Raw genomic sequence first — 25,296 nt, 5'->3', positions numbered from 1 at the left:
CCGGTCTCCAAATTTTCCTCTCATTTGAAAAATGAATTATGGAAAAATAAAATAATAATTGCTTTTCATTGCAGCACTTAAACAAAGGAAGCCTGTTTATTCAGCAGAGAAAGATTCAATCTGAAAACGTGGAGGAGCTGTAGCCTTAATCACTCACGGCCAGCACAGAGCATTTCTGTATCTGTTGCAATGTCAGAGGCAAGCAGCACATGCAGAGGTCTGACAAAGCTCTGCTCTCACCTGTCAGACCTGGATTTTATAGGTGCCACATTTTTCAAACTGAAATACCACATATTTAGATAAGTTTGTAAGAAAATAATGACCTAAGTTTGTAAGAGGAGCTGCCCTGATCAATGGCAGCTTCAGGATCAGATTGGTAAATAAAAGTCAACTGAGGCCACCAGGAAGCTGGCAAAGGGAGTTGCTGCCTTTCCTTTCTCTTTTTCTCCTCACAGTTTTGAAGGCTTTACTATTTCATAACAGTCTCTTATGAAACTCAATTGTTATCATTTCTCAAAGATTTTCACACCAAGGTTCATGTCCCCACCCATCTCCAGGATACCTAAACCCACCCTAGAACTGATGGTGACTGACAACCCTGGAGCACAAATACACTCAGTTTCCTCTAAAAACTGGCTCCACCTTGGCAATATAAAAATCCACATTACATAAAGGCTCTGAGAGGAAGCCCAGACCAAGATTTAGGTGAGTGCAGGTGTTAACAGCCTTGTCATTCCTTCAGTCAACAAACAGGAGTGGAGGGAGTTCTCCAGAGATTTACCCTGACCTGTGACCCTCCCTGACTGCAGGAAATCTCTGGGTGATGCTGCTCCCTGCTTGAAGAGCCTGAACCCAGACCAGAAGCTGGCAGGCAGCGAGTGGGAGGTAGGGAAGTTGTAAACTCAGAGCTTAATTTGCTCTATGTGAACTACCCCAAGGGAAGCTCTGCATTCTGGAAACTTTCCCTTTCCACATCATCACCCTCAATAAAGGCTGTCCCCATGCAGCTCCAGCCCTCCCTCCTGTCCGGTTTTCGGCTGTTTGGAGGGCCTGGAAAGGCCCGGAGTGGCCTTGGGGCAGCCCGCGTATCAAAGGACGAGAAGAGGCTTCAGTTCTTCTTTCGGTTTTTATGTTTATTAATTGTTTATCTAAAAGATTTTCTCTTTCAGCCCGACAGAGCTCTGCTCAGCAGCCAGCCATGAGCACACTGTGCCGCCCTCCGGACAGTCACCTGTCTTTATACCCAAAGTTACGTGTACAATATTTATCATTTTTCCCCAATACCTTTCACCCTTATTGCCCAGTGCACTTTTAGTAATGACCAATCCCAAAGTGCCACCATCACCAAAGAAGATGGAGGAGAAGAAGAAGAAGGACAGGACACGCCCCAATTCCTCCATCTTACTTCTCTAAACCCCCCTGTACAGAAATCCTAAACCCTGTGTCTCACCCTCTAATTAACTAATCCCTTCACCATTCACCCCGGTGAAACCCTCCTATCCTCATACAGGTGTCGTCTCCCGTGTAGGATCAAAGTCCAGCCACCAGACACTTCTGGCAACATTCCAGGACTCCCGAGCCCCCCAAGGGTGCTCTCGGTGACTCGGCACCTCAGGACTGAGGGGCTGAGATCCCACACCCTCCCTGCCATGCCTGGCCACAGAACAGGGGACAAGGCACTCACAGCTCCAAGCTGCCTGCTGGCCTCTCAGACACCACTCAAACATTTCCCCTTCTTTAAAATCTAAACAGCAAAGAGGTTTTTAATGCCCCTACATAAATCCAGGAGCAATTCTGCTGAATAAGAAGTGCTGCTTGTACAAAACCACTTTTCAGCACATGTGAAAAACAAGCCCTGACTTGCACAATGTCCATAAACTCACCACAAAACATGACTGAAAACTGTTCTTTTTTTTTTTGCTACAACATTTTCCTACCAGCACTAGGTTTTAATCCTTCATTTTTAATGTTAAATACTTTGCTTAGGATGTCTAAAATAAGCAACGCCACCCATCTGCTTTTAAAACTTCAGCAAAGGGAAATGCATCCCTGATCCCAGCTGTATTCTCAGAGTATCTGATTATTACCTGTGCTGTTACTGCACACACTCACTACCTATCAGTGGCATTCAGAGGGAAGATTTTATTTAGAATTGTGATACAGGTGGTTGAAACACTTCAGATCTTAAGATGAAAATAGAGTGTTGGCAGTTGGAGCAGCACAAGGGCTTAGTTTACCAACAAACTAAAGCAAAATAAACAGAGCTGTGTACTTACAAAACTCTCACTTTCCCCAACACTCACTCCCCTTTTTTTCCTAAATGTAACTATACCTGCATTTTCAAGTACTTTTTTTTTTTCATTTAGGAAACTAGAAGTATTAATAATGACATTCTATTATTAAGGAAAAGACTGAAGAGCTCATGAAAAATGAGAGTGCAGCAGTGGCTTTTAAAAAGAATTTTGTAATTTCTGGTTTTCTGTAGGCCCAGTGTTTTGACACATGACTAGAAGCTTTAGAAATCTGGTGTTTGTTTCAGAAAGTAATGCATGCATCTTGATGAAGAAACCAAATGTTCTCCCTTACAAGCTCTCTTTAGGGAAGGACTGCCAAAGGGAAGGCTTTCCTCTTTGTATTAGAAAAACCTGTCGTAAAAATTTCATTTCAATGATACAGCCTGGAACAAAAATGCAAAGCTATGGGAAATATGTGCAGTTCCTCCTTCCTGTACACTGAGTCCATCACAAAGCTGACAACCTGCATTTCAGTTCTATCTCTAAACACAATTTAATTAAATTACAACCCAAATGATTTTGATATAAACTACGAAGAATTATTAAAACAGAATTCATTACTAATATATCACCCCCCAAGAAAGCTCTAAAATTCAGAGTTGTTCTTTATCATCCTAAGGAAGCTATGTATTTTCATCACTTCTTCACCTGCTTTTATAAAAAGAGCTGATGAAATTACCACTCAGAGGTAATTTTATCTTTCTGTCCTCTTGATGCTAATGAAATCTGGTCTTCTGAAGGACATTATCACTGAGCTAATCTATGCAATAAACCAGTTTACAACATATTTTTAATTACATCAAAAATTATCTTACATAACTTAAGTCCTTGAATTTTAAATGTGATATTTAGACCAAACCAAATCCCTTTTGGCTATTATTTTGTTGGCTTCTTTTACTCCTTATCACTGTCTGTATCAACCTGTTGTTTCTTGGGGTACAGTCAGAGCACAGCTTGGGACAGGGACTGGCTCTTGCTCAGAGGGTTTAATGTGGTTTATCTAAATCCTGAATTTCCAGGGCTGAGGTTCTCCAGGGACACTGCAAAACTGCCAATGAACAGCCCAGAGCGAGCCAAGGTGTGCTGCAGGAAGGAAACAAGGCTTGGACAACCCCAAGCTATATTGCTAAAAACTTCACGACAACACAAGCCTAGAGCTGAGGATCCCTCTGGAATTTGCATTCATATCTGATTGCACTGATGCAATTTTAAAACAAACAGCTTGTTCCATAAACCTTTCATGTTATTTGTGCAGATTCCCTGCCAGCTGCAGGCAGAGGGTACCTTTGGAGGCGACTGCTGCTGCTTGCTGGGGTTGGCCGAGTGCTGGTGCCGCAGCGCGCGCGGGATGAACTCGGGGGCCAGCGGGTTCAGCACGTAGGTTTTCTTCAACTCCAGAGCTTCCAGCTGAGCTTTGATCTGCTCAAACGTGATGCCATGCAGACTTTCGTTCTCGTGGCACAGGGCAATGAACCTTTCCCAGAATTTCCTATGGAAATGATTTTTACAAACAGTGAGGAAGGCTCCAATGGCTGTTATTAAAATGAAAACAGATTGAATGTAACTGTGGGACATTTTTATTGTTTGTGGGTGCTCATTTTCCACACCCATCCATCCCCCCTGAGCCCCACAGCACAGTGCAGAGCTCCCCAGTTGTGTGCACCCCACATGCACACACAGCTCTGCCCACGGGCACCAGGCCACAGCCCTGGCTGGGCACCACGTGTGGTATCAATGCCATGGACAGCTCAACTCAGAGCTTTTTCCTAGAAAACCAAAACCAGCAAACTCCACGCTTAAAATTCTGGAATGTATGATTTAAGGCATTTATTGAAGCTCAAACAGTGACAGGAATTACAGAGATTCTCAGTCCCAGAAGTTGTCAAGAACATTCTCTGAATTCAGGCAGATCCTTCAGTGTAACAAATACCAAAGCTAACAAAAAACAAATACAAAGGGTTCTGAGATATGCCCTCAGAACCACTCTTGTGAAACACTTCAGAGGCATGAGAAAATTAATATTTTGGGGAGTTTCTAGAGATTCTTTGAGATCCTCTAGTGGAAAACAAACAAAAGCATGAACTTTAGTGCATGTCAGATTTTTCTATAACATACAGAAGTATTTTTGAGCTAGGAAAACAACCATCAGATGATGCATAACTTCTCTATGAAAATTCTGTTTCCAACTTTTTGGAGGATGGAGGGGTTTTTCAAACCATGCAATAAAGAACATTCCTCCCTGTCTTCTGCTTTCTCATGACATATCTTTCTACTGCTTTATAAAAGAAAAGTCATTTTTTGTTAACATCCCCAGCAGGATCTACACAAAATTTTACACTTATGATATTTTTTTTAACCTCAAAGGAACTTTTTGGGTGAAGTTACTGAAGCTTAAAAGTTATTTAATAAGGTCTGAAGATGTCACTTTAAAAAAAACCCAACAAACCTGACTGTGCTGTCTCTTTCAAAAATATCAAGGGTAAAGGTGTGCTTGACTATAACTCCTGCTTGTTCACCCTTCAGTAATAAGGTCTGGCCTATCAGCAAACTCTGTTCTTTCCCCAAAACCTGCAAAATGAGGAACTGCAGCAGACTAATTGTACCAGCAGTGTCACATTCTGCTGACTAGCTGACTTTGTGAGAAAGAACAAATGTCTGTTTTGCAAGAATACTGTGCTGCTTGTGATGCTTTTAAGAATTCAGAATTGTTTCCCCTAAAAGCCCATTTCTGTTGTGATTTCATAGAGACAAGAAATGCTCTTTTAAAATTCAGGATGCAAGTTGGCCCTTTTTCTGTATTTTGCTCTAAGGCAAATAGATCTTGCAAGGCTTTAAATGAGAATTAAACCCCAAAATTAAAAGCATCACCGGGATGCTTTAATGATGGAATTCCCTCTGATTAATCAATTCAGTCACCAAACCTACTGCCAAGTAGCCCAAATCCACTGAGACCCATCCACTTTTGCTGAGAATGCTGGGAATGCCCCAAGCAGTCTCTCTACACATGGAACACTTGCTCTGGGCTGGAAGAACACAGAACAAAACGCTGCTGCCTCTGAGTGTGAGTTTAAAGGGGGTGTCTGCCAAAACAGCTCTGTCTAGTCCAGCTGGAGCACACAGCAATGGAATGATCACCCTGGGCATTCTTCACAAAGCTCTCTACAACTATCATTACAGTCTTGACTCATTTTGACAGGTATTAGAATATTTATAAAATTCAAGTACACTCGAAACTTTTTTTGAGGTCTGTTTTTCCTAACGAAATGTCACTTCTTTCAGACTTCCCTACTCCTGTTGGACTAAAAAAGAACCATCTTCCCAGCAGCCTCCCTGAGCCCCTCCAGCACTATTTTCAAAGAGTGAATGTTCAATTATTCAGTGAAACAAGACAATGGTGTATTAAAGGGAAAGCTCGAGATACATCTTAATAAAGTTCCAGTGCTCCTTGTTTCTTAATTATCTTTCAGTTTTATAATTTGGAGCAGCTCTACATCTATAAACAGCTGCTGGTCTTCAAAATGCAAACCAAATCCTCAACTGCCAGCACTGTAATTTATTACCATGCTGACAGCCTATATTTTTATTTTATTAAGTTTTTGCACACCCTATTTCAAATACTTTGAAGGAGCACTTGGGAGGCACAGGGGCTCCTTCCCATCACCTCATTACACAAATACCCCTTGCCTAAAAACCCAACCAGGTAAGGGAAAAGTGAATTAACCCCACAACAATTATTTCTCTGTCAGTAAGATGTTAGAAGCCATTTAAAGCAGATCACTGCATTCATGTACAGACACTCCTGACATGGCCCCAGCAGGGAAGTGGTGAAATTCAGGTTATATTTCATAAATACAGTAAACAAAGGTTTGAATTGCATTTGGCTTTTTCAACTCTAATCTTTGAAAACCACATCCCTTCTCAACACAGCAGCAGAAGCATTGCTCAGGAAAGTAGAACACAACATAGATATAACAACTAACATGTATTTTTAGCTTTATTTTAATAATGTAGTCAGTGCACTGTTTCCTCTCTTGGAGAATAAGCTGCAGGGTTTATCTCTGATCATCTCAAAATTTCAGCTCTTCCATCCAAAAAAACCCTTTGAAGAACAAGAACTCGGAACCTTTAACATATCATTAAGTGTTTACATATCTCAGCACTTTTCACATTTCTTCATTTAGGTCTATAAAATGTAAATCCACTCAAATCTTAACAAGTTTTTTCCTAATGTCATGAAGACCTACCAAAACATAAATAATATTTTTCAAGTCTTTTACCATCCTACAACTGCCATAATATTCAAATCACAATTTTAAACTCCAAATTATGCATTACCTTTATTTGTATATAAAATTGTAATGAGTATACAAAAAACTCTACTAGAAAGTAAAATCAAGCATGTTCAATTGTTAAGTGAAAAATTTGAGCAATTATAAATATATGAAAGGACAGTTTGTCCATGGCCAGCTGTGGGTATCTCACATTTTTCCCTGTTATATATGATGACAACCCTCACTTTCCTAAATCCACCAGTCACAAATAAACACATTTTCCAGTACCCTCAGCCCTGATTAACCAAGGAACATAGAGAAAGTACCTGCATCTTCCAATGGAACATAAAGCAATAGGATCTCCAACCACAGCTACTAAGGATTGTGCTCTTGTAATGGCAGTGTTGAGAAGTTTGTAATTAGACAGAAAACCATAATCCAAGTCTTCTGTGGAATCCTCCAGTAACTGCTCTTTCCTTTTAATTGGAGTTTGCTTATGTTTGCATGTGTGCCGTGTTCGTACTGTGCTGAGGAACAGAACTCTGAACTGTTTTCCTAAAATGAAACAAAAAACATCTCTGAGATAATTGCTGCTATTTCTGCTCCTGCCACGGCCAGACCACTGCCCTTGCCAGCCACATTTCACACCTACATGTTCTGAACTCATAGCTACCCTTCACATGAAGAGCTTTATGCAAGAGTAATAAGATTTAAAAATTTTAAAAGACGCACTATAAATAGCATATTCCATTACAAGAAAATTTCCTCTTTAAAAAACTTACTTTTTTCACCTTGATATTAATCACTCCTGAACTTTCTGAAATGTTAATTATCTTTACAGCATCGCCTATGAGTCAATAACAAATCTTGAATTTATTTATTCTATCTTAAAAATAAATTCTGGACATTCTTGATTCATATTTTTAAATTTCTCAAATGCATTAATACCCACCATGAAAAAACAGAGCAAACCACTCACTGTCACTCAGTTACTTTATCATCTGCCTTTGTTTATTACTGACTAGAAGTGCAACCTAGCAACAGGCTATGCCTACACAAAATCCTTGTTATCAATGTGATTTCAGGAAGAAACACCTAAATTTTTAGACTCCTTGCAGTTTATTCCACAGATGGAAAAGAAATCAGTAAAGATTCCACAGATGGAAAAGATAATCAGTAAAACATTTTGAGGCTAAAGCTCTGTTCCATTTGTATTTGGAACTCTAAAAACCTATCAGTTTGTTAAAAACATTAAAATTCTGTTAAAAACCTATTGGTTTCTACAATTTTCACTTCATATTTAAGTAAAGCTGAACTTAATTCTGAGAAAAGATAAAGATATCTTTTTGAGAAAAGATAAATCTCACATCCATAAAGCTCTGTTCCATTTGTATTTGGAACTCTAAAACCAATCAGTTTGTTAAAAACATTAAGATTCTGTTAAAAACCTATTAGTTTCTACAGTTTTCACTCAACTTATTTTTTAAGCAAGGCTGAACTTAATTCTGAGAAAAAATAAAGATATCTTTTTGAGAGAAGATAAATCTCACATCCAGAAAGCTCTGTTCCATTTGTATTTGGAACTCTAAAACCAATCAGTTTGTTAAAAATGTTAAAATTCTGTTAAAAATCTATTGGTTTCTACAATTTTCACTTTATGTTTAAGTAAAGATGAACTTAATTCTGAGAAAAAATAAAGATATCTTTTTGAGAGAAGATAAATCTCACAGCCAGAAAGCTCTGTTCCATTTGTATTTGGAACTCTAAAACCAATCAGTTTGTTAAAAACATTAAAATTCTGTTAAAAATCTATTGGTTTCTACAATTTTCACTCAAGTTATTTTTTAAGCAAGGCTAAACTTAATTCTGAGGAAAGGATATCTTTTTGAGAAAAGATAAATCTCCCATCCATAAAGCTCTGTTCCATTTGTATTTGGAACTCTAAAACCAATCAGTTTGTTAAAAACATTAAAATTCTGTTAAAAATCTATTGGTTTCTACAATTTTCACTTTATGTTTAAGTAAAGATGAACTTAATTCTGAGAAAAGATAAAGATATATTTTTGGGAGAAGATTAATCTCACATCCACTGAGATAAATGAGACCAATCTCACGTCTCACATCCATCGAACGCTGGAGCAACACCTGCACCACAGCTCTCCTTTTGCTGCCACAGCTTTAGGGCAATTTCTGCAAACTCCAGGGTAATTCCCTGCAGTTATCACAGCAGCAGCCAGCTCCCCTTGGCCAGGCCAGCTCACCCTGCACGTTGAGCACCCTCTCCACGCTGACGTCCGACAGGCGCTTCTTGCGCAGCTCGGCGCGGATGCGGAACACCTGGTCGGCGTACGGGGTCACCACCCCGATGCTGCCATCGTCCAGCTTGCCCCAGGCCACCGGCCACTTCCTCCTCAGCTCCTCCACGCGCTCCACCACCTCAAACACCTGGGGAAAAAGGCAGCGTTCTCCAAAGTTGTGTCCCACTCAGCAGCGCTCTTTGATATGGAAAGGGGTTGGAGATTTTTTCAGAAATGGCTTAGAAGGCAGCTGTGAGGAGCAAATTCTCACAGCCTGTTTCTGTAAACAGTACAAGTTCTCAGGTTGTTTTTAATTACAAGTGACCAACATGAAGGCCTTGAGATCCTTGCATACCAGAGTTCTCAGGCAGCTTTCTCATAACAAGTAGATATTCTATCTTTGGCTGTTTTGGGAAAGTAAAAGTAAGTTTTGAGAACACAAATCTTGGTATTGGAAACAAAAGGAGGGGTTGGTGTGTTATCTCTGACCTATTGTGAGCTCGGGTTTGCAATATGCATGAACTTAATTAACACGGTTATAAAAAGTGACTGATTGAGTCAATAAACGGAGTCGATGCTGATCAAGGAAGATGGGTCGTCTCCCTCCACTTCAATAGAAAGGTGTTGGGAATTTAGCTGCTAGAAAATGGAAAAGTACAAAACCATGGCTAATTCCAAGTCCTGCACAGATAGCAGTGTCCTTGGGCCTAGCTGTGGTAGGATAACAAACAGTGAAAGAGACACGAGAAAAGAGAGATGTAACCCCTAAGGAATGAGGAAGAGTTGACAGTATAGTTTAACCAATGGATTGCTTAGCTTACAGAATATTCATAAGCTTTTTACTCGCTGTATAAGTGTCTGATGCTCTCTTCAATAAACGGAATTTGCTTATCACTCATATTGAGTGTCTGAGTCTCCCCTCACCGACAAATGGCTCGATCCCCGACAAAGGCCCTCATTTCTCTGTGACAATTGGCGCCCGAACAGGGACCCCGACAAAGGCCCTCATTCTCTCTGACAGAAAGGGATTGGAGCTTTAAGGCTTTGAAACACTGACATGACACAGTGCTGCACAAGCATTGATACTGCTGCATCCCACAGGGATACTCTAAAGTATCCTGGAGTAAAACAATGTACTCACTATACAGCACCCTTCTTTAGCTTGAAGTAAGTTTCCTCACTTAAAATTACAAACTTGAAAATTACATTATTAACCTTGATTTTCATTCCTAGATTCTAGATTCTTTCATTCCTAGATTCTTACAAAAATATCAAGTGCACTTAGACCTTTCTTGCCATACTTCAATTTATTTCTGTAAGTAAATGTGCTGCCTAAATAGCTGTAATTTAATCTGTATTCTGTATTTGATATATGTCATCTTATCATGTCTGATAACTCTAGACACAGCATCCATGTACCAGAGCACAATGATCTCCCATTCCAAAGGATACCATTGGGAGTTTCAGATAATTCATCACCTGCTAGTTCCTCTCTGTGAAATATTATGAAATGTGCTACCTGAGAAGATTAATGTGTATTAAAACCTGAAAACCTCCCCCTGTGAGGAGACAGCCTCCAAGTAACCTCCTGCCAGAGCAGCTCACCTCAACACACCAGAGGTACTGCGCTGCACAAGGCATTTCTGAGTAACCTTACAGAAGGTTTGTGATTCCTTTTCTTTTTTCTTTTTTTTTAATTACATTCAAAAAATATTTCTCCAGCTATTTAAAGCATGGTAATTCATGGTGCTGTTTTCCTACAGCATTTCAAATGCAAGCTCAGCCTCTTAAAGAAGAAAAAAAAATCTATTAATCCTTAAAAAGTCACAAATAGTTTATTTTTGGCAATTTCAGAGGATAGTGAAAATATGGGACTGTTTTTAAGCAAGTCCTGAATGTTTTTGTGACATCAATTCTTTCATTTAAAAGCCAGCTCTGCTGACAAAGGCAATTAGAATAAACTTTGATATCTATAAAAACTACAGCACAAAAATAAGGATCTATTGTAGGAAGTTTGGCAAGATTCTCTGAAAGGATATAGCTTCTAGGTATGTATTTAGAATTAATACCACATAGGGAAATTTTAAAATGAAGACCAACAAGGGAAAGTGCATTTCCCAGAATAATTCTTAATATAGGCATCAATGAACCACAAGATGCCCCAATGCAAGCATCCATTAAGGGTCAAACAGAAAAAATCTCCCTCATCATCTAATCCCAGTTTTTCCTGCTGGTGTTTAAGGAGCCGTTGTCCTTCATTTCTGCCTGTGGCCATTAATGACTCACAGTTTTCAGACAGTTACTTGGCCACTGAAGATATTTTTAGGTCCTTTACAACTTTTTTTAAATGGCAAAGCAATCCAAGTAGATTAATGAAAGCAGTCAGGTGTCCAGAAGTCATTGGAGCTTCTTATTTCAGAAGATATTTTAATGCAGCAAAGAATGTTTAACAATGCAGCACAACAACAACAAACAGGTTTCAAATTGTGCAGCAGAGGAACCCCACCATGATCAACAAGGGGGAACAGGCAGCTCTGCAGTGTTCATAACAAGCACTACCCAGAAATTCCTCCTAAGCTTATGAAAATCACTGTTATTTGATTTTCCCTCCCTCCCTAACTGGAAAAAGGCATCTTCCACTATGAGCAGCATTATCAAGGCAGAAGGTGGGAGGTGGGTGCTGCTGCATGTGTTTGTTTTTGTGGGCTTGGGTTGTTTGGTTCTTTAAAACACAAGGGAAGGAATGAGAATGAAAGCAATTTTTGAAGAATATCAATAAATCTACATGAAACAAACAGAGAATAAGTTCTCACCTAAAAGAATCTCATCTGCACATTATCAGTTAGACACTGATCCCAAACATATTAAAGGAAATGTGAAATGTTACTCCTGAGGACTCTTATCTGAGTGGGAACATTTCTACAACAGTCAAAGAAATCTAAGTTTTACTTCAAATTGCAGTTACTCTCAGTTGCTAAGATACATCTATCAGAATGTCACATAAATTATCAGGAAAGACAAATCTTCTCTCCTGAAGAATGAGCCTGGGAGAATGAGATGCAGCTTATAATTTGCAGAGAAAAAAAAGAAGGTAAATTAGTGGAAATGTTTACTACAATTGCAATTTTCATTACATCATGTTTAGCAAACTCCATGTTCCACTCTCCTAGCAGAGGACAATTTATGTCTTCCACCCACACAGCATAAACCAGTAAATTTGGGGGAGTGGAGCTTTAAAAAAACAATCAACAGTAAAAGCAAAGAAGAGTTACCTCTGCATTATTGTAAAAAGCTGTACTATTTTTTTCTTGCACATCTTCTCCACGTGCTGTGAAGAAAGTCAAAGGGTAGAAATCTTTGTGTGCTGGCTGCTTTCCACTTGCCATCAATTTGCCTTCATAGAAAAGTTCAGATGTGTAACTGTAACGAGGCAAAACAGGGGAAAATGTGGAGTCTACACATGAGCTCACTGATAAAATATGCAAATCTCCCTGATGAAATATGCAACCACAAAATACTTCATAAGGAAAACAGAACCACTGATTACTATTCAGCATCTTCAAATGATTTCTCTGAACTGATATTTCCCTTCTACAGACACAGCAGAAGGCACTAAAAATATGCTTCTCCAACACTTTTTCTACAAAGGCTGTTTTCTCCTCTCATCTAAAGCTCGACAAAGTTATGAACATTCTCACTGATGTTTCACTCAGAAGTTCTGATGGCTGGAAAGTGGGCAAGAAGAACACTTGCTGTCTGGCACTGGTTATTCCCCAGGCTGGACAATGAGCTTGCTCATGTCAGTTAAGAGTTATTGAACTTGGAAGATAAATTTACTACAGATTTCGTGTGCACTGAGCATGATGCAGGCCAAGTGTTCAGCTGTCAACCAAGCTTTTCTTCTGTGGCTTCCACTCCAGGCTGATCTACGTTGCTAGAGACCAGAAACACAACCAGGACAGTTCCTCTGACTGAAAAAGAAATGAGGCAAGAACTACTTCATGGTGAAAAGCAGGAGGGAAAGAGGCAACCTGAATGGAATGAGACAAAAAGGCAGCAAGGAGAGGCTGCAGAGTGCTGTAAATGTTATTGCACAGTAGAGCTAAATTAATGCACTGGATTCAGTAATGAGTGAATTTTGCTATCATCTCACTTTCAGTGCTCAGCCTCCAACCTTAATTTTCTCTGGATATCACTCAGAGGCTGCAGAAACCTGAGCAGAGCCTGGCACAAAGACAACCAAAGCAGGAGATTGTGCAGCTGGTGGCTCCATCCAGTTCTTCCAGGATTCCTGCTACTGCAGCTTGAGATGGAAACAGCTGCTCATGGAAAAGCCACAGAAACTTTTCTGCTACCAAATCACCACCAAAGCACTGCAGCCCACCCTGACCTGCACTGCCTTACCCTGGACAGCCCTGAAGAACACTGGGCTCCTCTCTGGCTTAGGCTGCAGCAGCCAGGGGGCAAATCTAACCATCTCTTCTGCAAATTAACTTTCAGTAATGAGATCTCATTAAACAACAAAACTTTTCTGTATGGGCTGTTTTTTCCAATTACAATGCCAAAGTCAGGCTTAACTAATGGCTCCTTCTTTCCTCTATTTCTCATGGTGTCTCTGCTTCAGTGAGGTAGAGATGATTAATGAGCCCTTCATCTTCCTACACTTCTGTCCTAAGTGTCATGGTCCCATTTGTCAGGGGAAATTCCACAAAACACAAAAAGGAGACTTGAGACATCTCCTAAAGGGACCACCATGGGAGTGTTCAGCTGCTTTCACCTCCCACAGCAACATTTCCCAGTGGAATTGGGCACACTGGGCTTTGACCAGAGGGCCAAGCAGCCCCAGTGGTGTTTCTGCATTTTCACCTCAGTGTTCAACAAAGTGGCTCTTTCTTGGGACTCCCTGTCTGAGCTCCAGCTGCTGAAGTGAATTTTCATGATCTTTCTGAGGTAAATGACATGGAAGTGATGTCTAAAGAAAAGCTGAAATGATCCCTTCCTTTACAGATGTTCTCTCATTTCAAACTCAGAAACTCAGAATACGGGTAAGAAATTTAGCAGCACTCAGCCTATAACTACAAAGTCCATAGAGTGAAGATAGATCAAGCTATGTAAAAAAATATTTTACATTCTCACTTTTGATTCCCCAGAGCACTTAAATATTTCTGCTTTTGCTTTGAACACAGTGATAACCTAATTAGTATGACTGGGTACCAACATAATATTCCTCAGTACATATTTGAGCCAGGATTTAAACTTTAGCATTTTTCCCCATGATTGCACTTATTCTTTCCAGCACAGCTCATGGATGAGCTCATTACACTGGCAGCCATTAGTTTATCATAGCATAAAAATGCAAACCCACTGATTAATGTGTCTTGAAAGAAGTAATAAAAGATGTCAACAGTAAAGAAACATGCTCAAAATTTGACCTATTTTTTCCATTCACAGTTGGATATCCATATGTTCCTTACATTGCCCACAGCTCACCATTCCAAGATAATCATCCCCAGTAAATCTAAAATTCTGAAATGGTTCAAAGGAGCACAGAGCCTACATAACAAACTGCTGGGTGGTTAAAAAGGGAAAGCTGGCTCTTCTTTGGTTTAGTGTGCAAGCCCAACCTGAATGAGGGCTCTGTCCCACAGCCCTGGCAAATGACCGCACAGAATTACTAATTAACTTTGAAACAAGTTAAGATTTCATGCCAGCAACACTTCAGCTGTGCTTGGCTCTTTTGTCCAGGGTCAGCAGTCAGAAGAAGCACGGGATAGAGTGAAAAAGTTCACACCTACTTGATGATTGCTTCATGGGAGCGATAGTTCTCACAGAGCAGGATCCTGCACGGGAACTCGGCAGGGTAGTGCTCGTAGAGCCGGTCCAGCAAGGACACGTGGAGGTTTCTCTCCCTGGCAAATTCACTGTAGACAAAAGGACTGAGCTGTAATAGACACACACACACAAAGAAAATGTAACTAAATGGGTGGACTCGGAATTTCATGCTCCCAACATATGTACTTGCATCAACCCAGAAATGAAACCTCCCTCTCGCTGGACATTCATCGTTGGAAGACACAGACCATGGTTATTCCAAAGAAATGCTCCTGCCTCCCAGAAAAGTAACAAAAGACCAGCATGGTCTTAAAGGAACAATAAAATACTCAATAACTATGCAAAGAGCCCTTCTATTGAAGTTTAACATTCCCTACTGTGTTTAGAATGACTTTACACCATTATTCTGACAACCACTTCTACAATTCAGTTATTACCACAAATAGTACAAATCAGAAAACAAAAAAATTTTAGTACCATTTAAAAACTTAAACAGAAATGTTGTTGAAAAACACAAAAACCCAGTGACCTATTTACTGTTACACTAAACTCCTACTGGGCTTGTTTAACAATAAAGCCAACATTTACTACAGCAGGAAAAATAGAACCAAAGAAGATGAAAATTAGATTCTTAAAACAAAATTTCCAAATGCAGAAATTAAGCCAATCTATTTTGTCATTCTGAACTCATATGACTCAGCTACATATTAGTTTTTGAGATTTAAATACTGGACAGCTGATGGAGAATCTTCTGTAAGACCCTGAGCTACAGAGCAGCCTGAGACACAGGCCCTGGGAGGAATTCATCCACACAGCTGGGCTGGTGAGATCAAGCCTGAAGTAACAATTCCAAGCTCTTGAAAAGCATTTTGAGAGTAATATTTAAAAAGCACTACCCCACTACTTGGCATTATTAATATCATTGAAATTATCCAGCAGTATTAAATTATTGGTGGCAACACCACTCTGAGTTTGTTACTGTACCAAAGCACACTTCCCCCCTACTGCTGCTGTGAGATGCAAGGAGAATTAAAGGCAAATCTATAAAACCAAATAAATCTGCCCTAAATCAATAAAGCAAGTAAAGCTGACTTTTCCAAGCATGCTTTCTCATGCCTACAGGCTGAAAAATGACAGGCAGAATCAGTGTTTGAAACTCTCCAAACCAAGCAGCTCCCAGGCACTTTGCAGCAACATAAAAGCACTGGCTAGTTTCAGCTTCTTATTTCTCACTTGTTCAAATCTTCACCAGATTAGATGTTTCTAATAAAAATTTAAAGTTCTCTCAATCCTAATTCTCCATATTCTTGAATTCTTTTAAAAATCAGCAAGGATTACCAGTCATAAACTCCTGACTGTAATAAATACCCTCATATCTTAAATAACATCCCTGGAATTCTCCTTGCCTTCCCCATCTATTATATGATTTGGTGCAGATAAATAACTTAAATAGATAAATACAAATATTGTACATATGCACTTCATACTCAAAAATTGCACAGCTCTTACCTGCATATGGTCTCCAGCCAAGACAATTCTTGTGTTTTTATTAGCTAATGCCAGAGGCATAATCGTTTCACACTCCATAGCTTGAGCAGCTTCATCTAACAGAATGTGTGTAAAAAACCCTGTAAAACACAAATTTCACCAAATAAATGAAATTTGAAATTTGATAAAATGAATATTGAAAACCAGAACTTGAATTTAACATTCTGTATTCTGATAGTGACCAAAACTAGAATTTAAAAAAGTATGGCTTCCACAAATTAATTTCTAGCAGCTACTGAAAACCACACAATTTTCACACCCATCAAATGACCAACAGTGGTCACCTGGTGGCCAGGGACATGAGCAGGAGCCCCAGGTCTGCCTCTTTCTTGTGATACACATGAAATTAAACACATTTTATCTGAGCCCTCCTTACCCCAAGATGAAATATCTCTTGGCAGACCATCCCTCAAGAGGTTTCTCAAATCTGAAAGTTATTTTGCCACCATGAGACTTGAAGAGCTTTGGACAGTAACAAGGAATTCCTCATGTACTTGAGTCCTAGTAATTATTTTATATACTAAATTTCCCATTAAAATTGCACACATACCTGAGCATTTTGCTGGTTATGGGCTTAAAGGAATGTTGGGGGGGAAAAAAGGAACAGAAGTTGAAGGAAAATTTAAATTCAATCTTTTGATAATATTGGACCAAAGGTTTGGTGGGAATCTATGCACTGGAGAACATGCACTTGAAAAGAAACTTGGCCACTGTAGTCTTGTATTTTATGAAATCTAAACTCAGGATAGGTATAGAAGTGGTTTTATACAGTGATGTCTGTGATATATTAAGGTTTAAAACAAAGTATTAGAGGACTTGGTGCACCATCCAATTCAGATTACATACATAAAAATGCAGCAATTTTCTTTGGAAATTATGAATTTCATACAGCTGCACAGACATTGCTATGGCATGACTGTACACAGCCTGCTGCCAAACAAAGCAGCTATTTCTATCTAAAGATCCAAAAATATTTACCACGAATTCCATATTCGTTTTCTCTGTTGCAACAAATGCTTAAATGTAGCCATAAAAAACTAATCCTAACAACTCATGTAAAGAAATTCATTCTCTAAAAAGCAGATGGATTTAATTTGGAGATCAGGAAAATAATAAACCCTGAGCAGCCTCTGCCCCCAAAAATCAGTCTAATATCTTTCAGTTTAGAAAACAACCCTAAATGTATCATGTTAACAAAGACAGGGCTTGTATGTGTGGGAGTTGCTTGCAAAGCTAAACAATTCACAAAACAAGGGGAAAAAGCTCTCTGTTATTTATGCTTACATGCTCCACTGAGTAATGACCTTAATGAGCATAATATTCAAAGTCAGAATCTCAAACAGAATTTTCCCTCTTGGATCTCACAAACACCAGATCATAGATAGTACTGCTTCTTTATTTAATTTTTTTTTTTAAGAAGGGGAAAAAAAAAAAAACAAGCAAAAGGTTAATTAGAATGCCAGCAGTTTACAGCTTTGTAATAAACATTTATTCATAAAAAAACAAACAAACATTTTAAGATTATCATTGTTTACTTTATTTTTTAACAGTTCCAAGAATTGGGTAAGGGACCAACAGTGTCAAAAGGGAGATATTTCTTAAGCATGGCCACTTCTGGTCTAGAAATTATCTTACCTGGTTCAAGATCCAGCTGACATAGATACTGTGATGTATTTAAAGTAACAACTACTACTCTTTGCTTAAGAATGTCTTCTTTCTGTGGCATCTGGAAGGTGGAATGTGTGCTTGAAATCAAACAGTACTGATGCACAACTGGGTGAACAGTCTTTACCCAGCGATTTCGGAAATATACCCTAGGAGAGAAAAAGGGGTTTATTTTCCATCAGCTTGGAACACTGCTTAATATTTCAAATATTTCAAACAATAATATTCTGTTTTCTGAAAAATAAGTATCATCTTCAAGAAGCAAAATGGCGCAACTGTGCAGAATTACACGCTAAAATGTCTTGGATTCACCTTCTGTAATTGCAGTGCAGTTTTCCATATATGAACAGTTAGCAGGTTTTATTTCACATATAGACATCGGTAAATTCTTCAAATATTTATGTCCTGTGATCCTCACATCAATGCCTATTTAATTTTAAACTTACAATACACTCATTTTTAGTAAATATTTGCTGACCTGAAATGTAACTATAGCCCAGAGTATGGAACTGACTGTGGTCTGCCCATCTCAGCCACTGCAGCTGATACATGAAATACACTCAAATCCTGCTGTTCCTCCCACCCATCCCCTGTGTTGGCTGAATTCCACAAACCAAACATGAGGTGGATTCATCTTTGTATCACACAGGGCCATAACTGTGATACTGTGGATAAAAAAATGGGAAAACAATGCCAGAAGTTTGACTGGAGTCTATAATATAAGGACGTTGACTGGATTTCAGACACCCTTCCACGACACATCAGGTTATTTTAACCACCATCCCAGGGATCAGTGATGGATTTTTCTCAGGAAGGGATGATCTGTTACAGCCAGTTTGGCTACATGGAAGAGAAACACAGAATGCAGGGTACAGGTAACTCCACAGGGTGAGCACATCCTGCAAGGAGCTGGATAAAGATGCCTTGTGACACCTCCATCAGGTGCTCCTCACCACCAAATCTCTAACAAGAACTATAAATCTGAAGTGGAACCTTTAAACTACAAGAAATTATTGTACAGAAATTAAAGCCTAAATTTATTTCCGAAGATGAAATTAATTAAAATAATTTCAGTTCTAAATATAGGATTTAATGGTGTTCAGTTTATCTATTCATTATTTTATTTCTCCTGCACCCATAGTTCAAATCCCAAATCATTAATAAAGTGTTTGGAAATGTGTAATTATGCACCTAATTGCAGAGCATGATTGCACTGGCTGGACTCTGGATATCACATGTCCACCCACGTCTGAAAATTACAGCTGAGCTCCATGTGATGTGAGGGAAACGAGTACCAGCACTAGAATAAATCTGGTTTGTGAAGATACCTTGCCCATTTTGGACAAAATGAAACTCAAAGGCACCTCAGTACCCTGAATGACTTTTGATTTGACAACACAACCAAGGCAAATCCACACTGGAGACCAAAGGTAACTCCAGGTAAATCTGGGTTCAGAGCAACCCCCACGCTCCTGAGTCATTCTCAGAACAAGAGGCTCCGAATGTTACCCCACATATTTATTTCTTCTCAGCTATCAAAGGGATGAGTTTGATTTGATAAACTGTTATTGCACCAAGTCAGGGCCTAACAGCTACAACAAGGGAGCAAGATAACCCCTGCTCCACTCATCCCAGCTTTTTATCCTCAGCTTTTGTGTGCTTCACTTTCCCAACCTTAACTGAGGTTCTACTTACCCATCACCTCACAGGAGTACTGTGAGCATTACTGAGTTTATTGGGAGTTTATGTTTGTAAAGCACTTTGAGATTCTTGGATGAAAGGTGCTATTGAAATGCAAAATATTATGGTTATTAGACATTATTATACCATGCACTGTCTTTTATTACAAAAATTCAACTCTGGGTGACTCACAGATTGGCTGACAGCATTTCAAACTGCATTGCTGCTTACCCATTAATTTCTTTTATTTTGATGTGAGATCAAATAGGTATCCCAGAGCTATTATTCACCACTGGCATAAAAACACCTGACAGATGTGACTACTTGGAAAATGTCATGAGAGAAGTTAAGCTTCACTGAACAAGGACTTTCTTTCTCAGGTGCAACTTGGGCTGATAGAATCACCCATAATTTCATTATTGGGTGGATTTTTTCCTCCAAGTTGGAAGAACCAATTACAAAAATGGGGTTTACCAGCTTAACAGAAATCGTAACATTTCACCCTGCAATATGCCCTTAACTTCTGATTAAACAAAGACTAAACTTCTAAAATTATTAGTCTTAACCCTGCATGAGCAGAGCCCCTGAACTCCAGCAATCAGGTAGTTACTAATCAAAACACTCATTAGTACCCACAACATATTTTATTATTATTTGGGAAAAGGCTGCAGCCAGTTTGTACCACTTTGTTCTTTGTACAGAACCCAAACCCAACCACAGCTTACAAGATATTTTTTTCCCATCACATGCCTCATATCAAAGTTTTAATTCTGGAGAAATGAAAACCTTGCAGGGTAAGGTTTACCCAAATCACAGGCAGTGAAATTATTGTACATACATGGAGCATTGCCTCAAAATGGAAATCCCAGAAGATTATAGATTAGGGGCTCAATCTTCTGCAAACAAAGGCACTGAATATTTCCACTGCATTTAATGCTTGGTTAACATGCAAGGAATCTGCATTTCCTGTAGAAATTTATTTCTAAGTGGGGCATCTGGGTACCTACAACAGAAATCTCAATTCTGTGCATCTCCAGCCAATGAGGAATGCAAGGAGCTGGCAGCTGACCTCTCTGTGCTTCCAGCATCTTCCCTGCATGGCAGCACAAAAGAAAATTTCCCCAACTATTTCAACTAAGTGTCAGTTAAATCAAGTCGTTCCAGGCTGGGATTGCTTCTAAGCCACTTAAAATACACTTCTGAAATGAAATAAAAGGGGGAGTCTGGAGTCAGAACCTCTGAGGGAGGCTGAAAAGAGTTAAATTTGCACTCCTGTCCTACAACAGTGATTTCTTCTGGTGACTCCTTACAACAGTGGGGACTAAGCTTCAGTTTTCAAAATTTCTCTTCCCGTTCTGATCTTGACTCCTCTCAGTTCAGAACAGAAAGGCCAGGACTCTGCACTGCAATAAACCCTTCTGGGACACATCCCACCTCCTCAGCCTTGGTGCTGGGAACTCTCACCTGAAATCCCCCAAGGAAAAAGAGCACAAAAACTCACAGGGAAAGCAATTTAGCAGGGTAATTTCATGTCTCTGTTAAGAGACCGCTAAAATAAATAAATCTATCAAGTCTCAAGAAGCCTAAAGGAAACTTTAAAAGCACCTGTGATTTCCTTCTTCCATTTCTTTAGATCCATCTCCAAAGAGAGGCTCATTCTCACAAATAAATCTGTTCCTTGAGAGGCAGAAAACATGTGAAAAACCTGTCCCACAACTTGAAAGTTCCCTTTTTTTAATCCCATTTTCCTTTAAGGTGGAAGCTAGAGTTTCAACAGAGTAATTTATTTCCCAAACTAACGTTTGGTAAGATAAATTAATTCCATTTTCCATACAAGAATTCATTTGGAAAAGGGGGCAATGGTGTTTTAAAACCTGCTGAGGGTTTTTGGTCTGAGTTACTGTTTGCTTTCTTTTCTAATTCAACTCTGGCTCCTATGGATTATTTTTTATAACCTGGGTAATTCTTAGCTAGCAGCCACATACTAAAGCTACCTGGTTCCAGGATATATGCAGAACTTACATATGAATGCTATGATCAAAGTAGTAAAAAATGAACTGAAGGGGTTTCAGTGAGATATTTTTAACAGAACCAACTTATTTTTTGACACTGCTGAACTGAAGATATTAGTTTATTTATTCCTAAGCAAGACCATGCTTAGGAATAAATAAAAATACTCAATATACAGATAAAGGCTGGATCAACCTCTTTCCTTTTCCCTTAGTATTCCAGCGTATGGAAACAACTAAATCTGAAATATGCAAGTAAAATAACACTAAATTCATATGATAATAATGCCTCAACCACTGCCCAGCAAAATACAGAGGAATTGCTGCTACTGCTTGCTGGAGTTTTTAGGAGAGGGTGATAATGTGAATTCTCCTGCCTCAGCAGCCACCTCCAGAAGGTTCCAGCAGCTGATGGAGACAGGCACATCCAAGGAGTAAAAGAAAATACAAATCAGGAGCCAATTACTCCCTCTTACAGCTCTGACTCACCATCTAAAGGTGCCTGCCTTTAAAAAAATCAGGTGGCTCACCATCAAACAGAAGCACTTCATCCGAGCTCTCTCCTCCCAGCTGAAGCTTGGGTTTGGTTTCATTCCTTCAGAAACATTTCTGCATTCATTTATGTAAGTGTATGAAAGTGTTTCAGTGTCAAGTTTCTCCAGTAAAAGGCAGATTTTGGAGTGTGCCCCTAATACAGTTGACTCATCTGATCAAACCCAGGGGCACAGGTTTTTTCTGGGTAATAATTTGTTTATGGGCATCAGGACTATGAGAATTTGGCCTTCAGGCTTTGCTGGTATTTCATTTAGGTGCAGAAGTTAGATTTAACATAAATTCTCACTGTTCGCTCTGACTCTGTATTTTCCAAAGGGCAGAGGATGTTATTTTATTAAGAGATAATACAAATTTATAACTTGATATTTAAACAAAAAGCTCCACCAACTCTACTTCTCAAACTTTTATGTCACATCACTGACAGGATAATTTATTTAATGTACATCTTACCCACGGAAAGATCTACATGGTTTTCAGTACAAAACGTTAAATAATTTAGCTTTCCTTTAAAAACAACATAAATATTATAAAATATTGTGTTGCTCCCCACTAAGCCAACTCATCACTTGTAGAGCAAATAAGAGATAAAATCTACAGCAGTGTTCAGTTATTTAGAACCACAATGAGCTCTGCAAGCAGCACATCTACCTTGAATAATTAACTGCTTCCACTCCACTTGATGTTTCCTTTTAAATACTGCAGAGGCTCAGATCCCCCTGTTTAATCTAACAGTAATGATTTTAATTTGAAAACACACCTTTACAACAGTCAATAAGGGAGGTACATCCATAAATGATTTTGAACTGGGAGTCTCACACAATTCCAGTTTGGATTCAGAAAAATTGACCTTTAACTCCTGCCAGGGCAGGTTAATGCACTGTGAGTTCAAACAACTTTATCTGTCAGATTTTTTATTGGAACCATACATACTTGTGGCTCTATTAACATACACACACAACTCCAGAGGTGCCTCCATTTCCTTAAATTTCAATTTTTTATAGAGGTGTCCTGGCTATTTGAACAGCATCAGACAATCTACAGCAGCACTTTCTGAAGGCTCTTTAACAAATGCTACAACAATTAAATTTACATTCAAACACTCAGTGACTTTTAAGTTACATGCTGTGATTCTCTTAGCAAATATCCAAATAAATTTTAACCATAAGAAAAATATCACTTTTTATGTTTTTCATAATTCTGAGACTGGACTACACAGTTGAAAACAAGGCAGCAACAACGTGGCAACAATAAAACTGTATTTAACTCCTTGCACTGTTAAATTACATTTCAATATTCCCAAAAAGGTGAATAACACACATTTTTTTCCCTTCAGAAAATTAAGACTCCGTAAAGGTTTTCATCCCAAAGTGCTTTACAAATCACCTTAAGACAATCTGTGTTAAAACACAACCAGATCAAAGATATCTTTTAAAAAACAACACTGCCTTCCTTCCCTTGGCCGGACCCTCAGTGTCTGTAAAATGTCAATGGCAACCAAAGCCAACAGACCCAAGAGAATTTACACCTGTGGCAGATGCAGCCTTTTCACATAACTTCACTGGCTTCACTGACATTGCATAAAATATAAGTCCAGGATGGCTTTTAATAGCTAGCAAGTAAACACAGAGTCATTTTCTTAGCAATATTATAAACTCACCCCTGGCATTCAGAAAATGATGCCCATAATTTATAATATATATATATACACACACACTAAGTTAGCAGTATAAAGTATACATTGTGATTACTGGGCAAAACGTTCCCAGGAGCAGATTTATGCCCAGAAATAAATCCTCCTTAACTATTTCCATGCAAGTTTGCCCTCCTTGCTCTTGAGATTCTGCTTTTTTTTTTTTTTTTTTTTACCTAAACCCATTTCCCCAATGCACATTAAGTAAGTACATTTCAATACATAAACAAGCACTTCACACTGATTTATCAGAAGAGGCCAAACTACTTTCACACATCTCTCCTATGACACCAAAATGTTTCTTCAAGAAGCCAGGTGGGGAATCCCAGTTTCCAAATTAACCTTGTAATTGCGAGTCAAATTTTTCAGAAATTAAAACACAACTAAAATCCATTTTATTTTATCATAGTAGCTTTTAGAGGAGTGTATCAAAAGTTTGCTCATTAGGAAAGACACATTTATCAACAGAATAATAAAAGCTTAAAAAAGGATGTCTTTATTTTTATTTAACAAATGACCAAAAATTATGTTACAATATTTCACATTCCTTTTAGGCTGCTTTTAAATGCACTGCTGGTAATGCCAATATGCTTTTATATTTTAAAAGTTCTTTAACCTTTTTTTATAGACACCTTTTCTTAAGAATAGTATTTCACAGATATATAATAAGCCTTAAAAAAATACCTGAGAGGTCTTGCCTGGGGATTGCCTGCTTCTACATAGGGATGTAAATAATCCTTTATGTAGAGATCAGCAGCACTATTAGAATGGGTGCAAATGAGAATCCTGCTGGAATAAATGGATGCAAATAAAAAAGCAATGAAGAAACAGAAAACAATTCAAAGCAGTAGAATACAACAAAAAGGGAACAGTGGCCATCTTCCTGCACATTCCTCTTCATGGACCTACTGCACTTCCCATGATTCAGCTCAAACTCTTCAGTTATCAATTATCAAACAGGTTTCCAGTAATCATTTTGCAATTTTTAATCTAGACTTGATTTTAAAGCTTTTGTTATCCACCACGCTGCAAAACTTCCCATGCTGAGCAAATCACAGCTATGCTACAAAACTTCCACTTTAATTAGTTTTGTTCTATATGGCAAATACAGGCCAAGATTATAAAATTACTTTATCATCCCAAACAATGAAGGATGGCTTGGGTTTGTTGGTTTCTAAGCTGGGTGGAAATTCTGTATTTCTACGTTTGAGTTGAATTTTAGCCAAAAAATCCCATCCTCTGCCCTCAGCTCAAACTCTTCAGTTATCAATTATCAAACAGGTTTTCAATAATCATTTTGTAATTATTAATCTAGACTTGATTTTAAAGCTTTTGTTATCTACTACGCTGCAAAAGCTTCCCATGCTGAGCAAATCACAGCAAATCACAGTGGAAGTTATTCTACATAACTTTAATTAGTTTTGTTCTATATGGCAAATACAGGCCAAGATTATA

At 38.7% G+C, this 25,296-nt stretch overlaps 1 protein-coding gene across 6 annotated transcripts in view; it reads right to left on the bottom strand.

Moving 5' to 3' along the window:
* Positions 1–25,296, bottom strand: part of HELZ (helicase with zinc finger) — a 91,065-nt gene that overhangs the window by 16,956 nt on the left and 48,813 nt on the right. For 4 of the 6 annotated variants that reach the window (XM_064728220.1, XM_064728216.1, XM_064728217.1 and 1 more), the window contains 8 exons: positions 24,526–24,630; positions 17,878–18,056; positions 16,204–16,322; positions 14,658–14,803; positions 12,135–12,282; positions 8,827–9,010; positions 6,892–7,120; positions 3,579–3,783 (listed from right to left, as the gene is read on the bottom strand). In XM_064728220.1, the coding sequence (XP_064584290.1) occupies positions 3,579–3,783; positions 6,892–7,120; positions 8,827–9,010; positions 12,135–12,282; positions 14,658–14,803; positions 16,204–16,322; positions 17,878–18,056; positions 24,526–24,630 (1,315 nt within the window). The remainder of the gene's footprint in view (positions 1–3,578; positions 3,784–6,891; positions 7,121–8,826; positions 9,011–12,134; positions 12,283–14,657; positions 14,804–16,203; positions 16,323–17,877; positions 18,057–24,525; positions 24,631–25,296) is intronic. The other 2 variants (XM_064728218.1, XM_064728219.1) reach the window with 1 other exon arrangement.

Source organism: Zonotrichia leucophrys, chromosome 18, assembly GCF_028769735.1.
Source record: "Zonotrichia leucophrys gambelii isolate GWCS_2022_RI chromosome 18, RI_Zleu_2.0, whole genome shotgun sequence".
Taxonomy (NCBI): domain Eukaryota; kingdom Metazoa; phylum Chordata; class Aves; order Passeriformes; family Passerellidae; genus Zonotrichia; species Zonotrichia leucophrys.
Note: the sequence above shows the minus strand (reverse complement) of the source record. Positions and strands in the feature narration are given on the sequence as shown.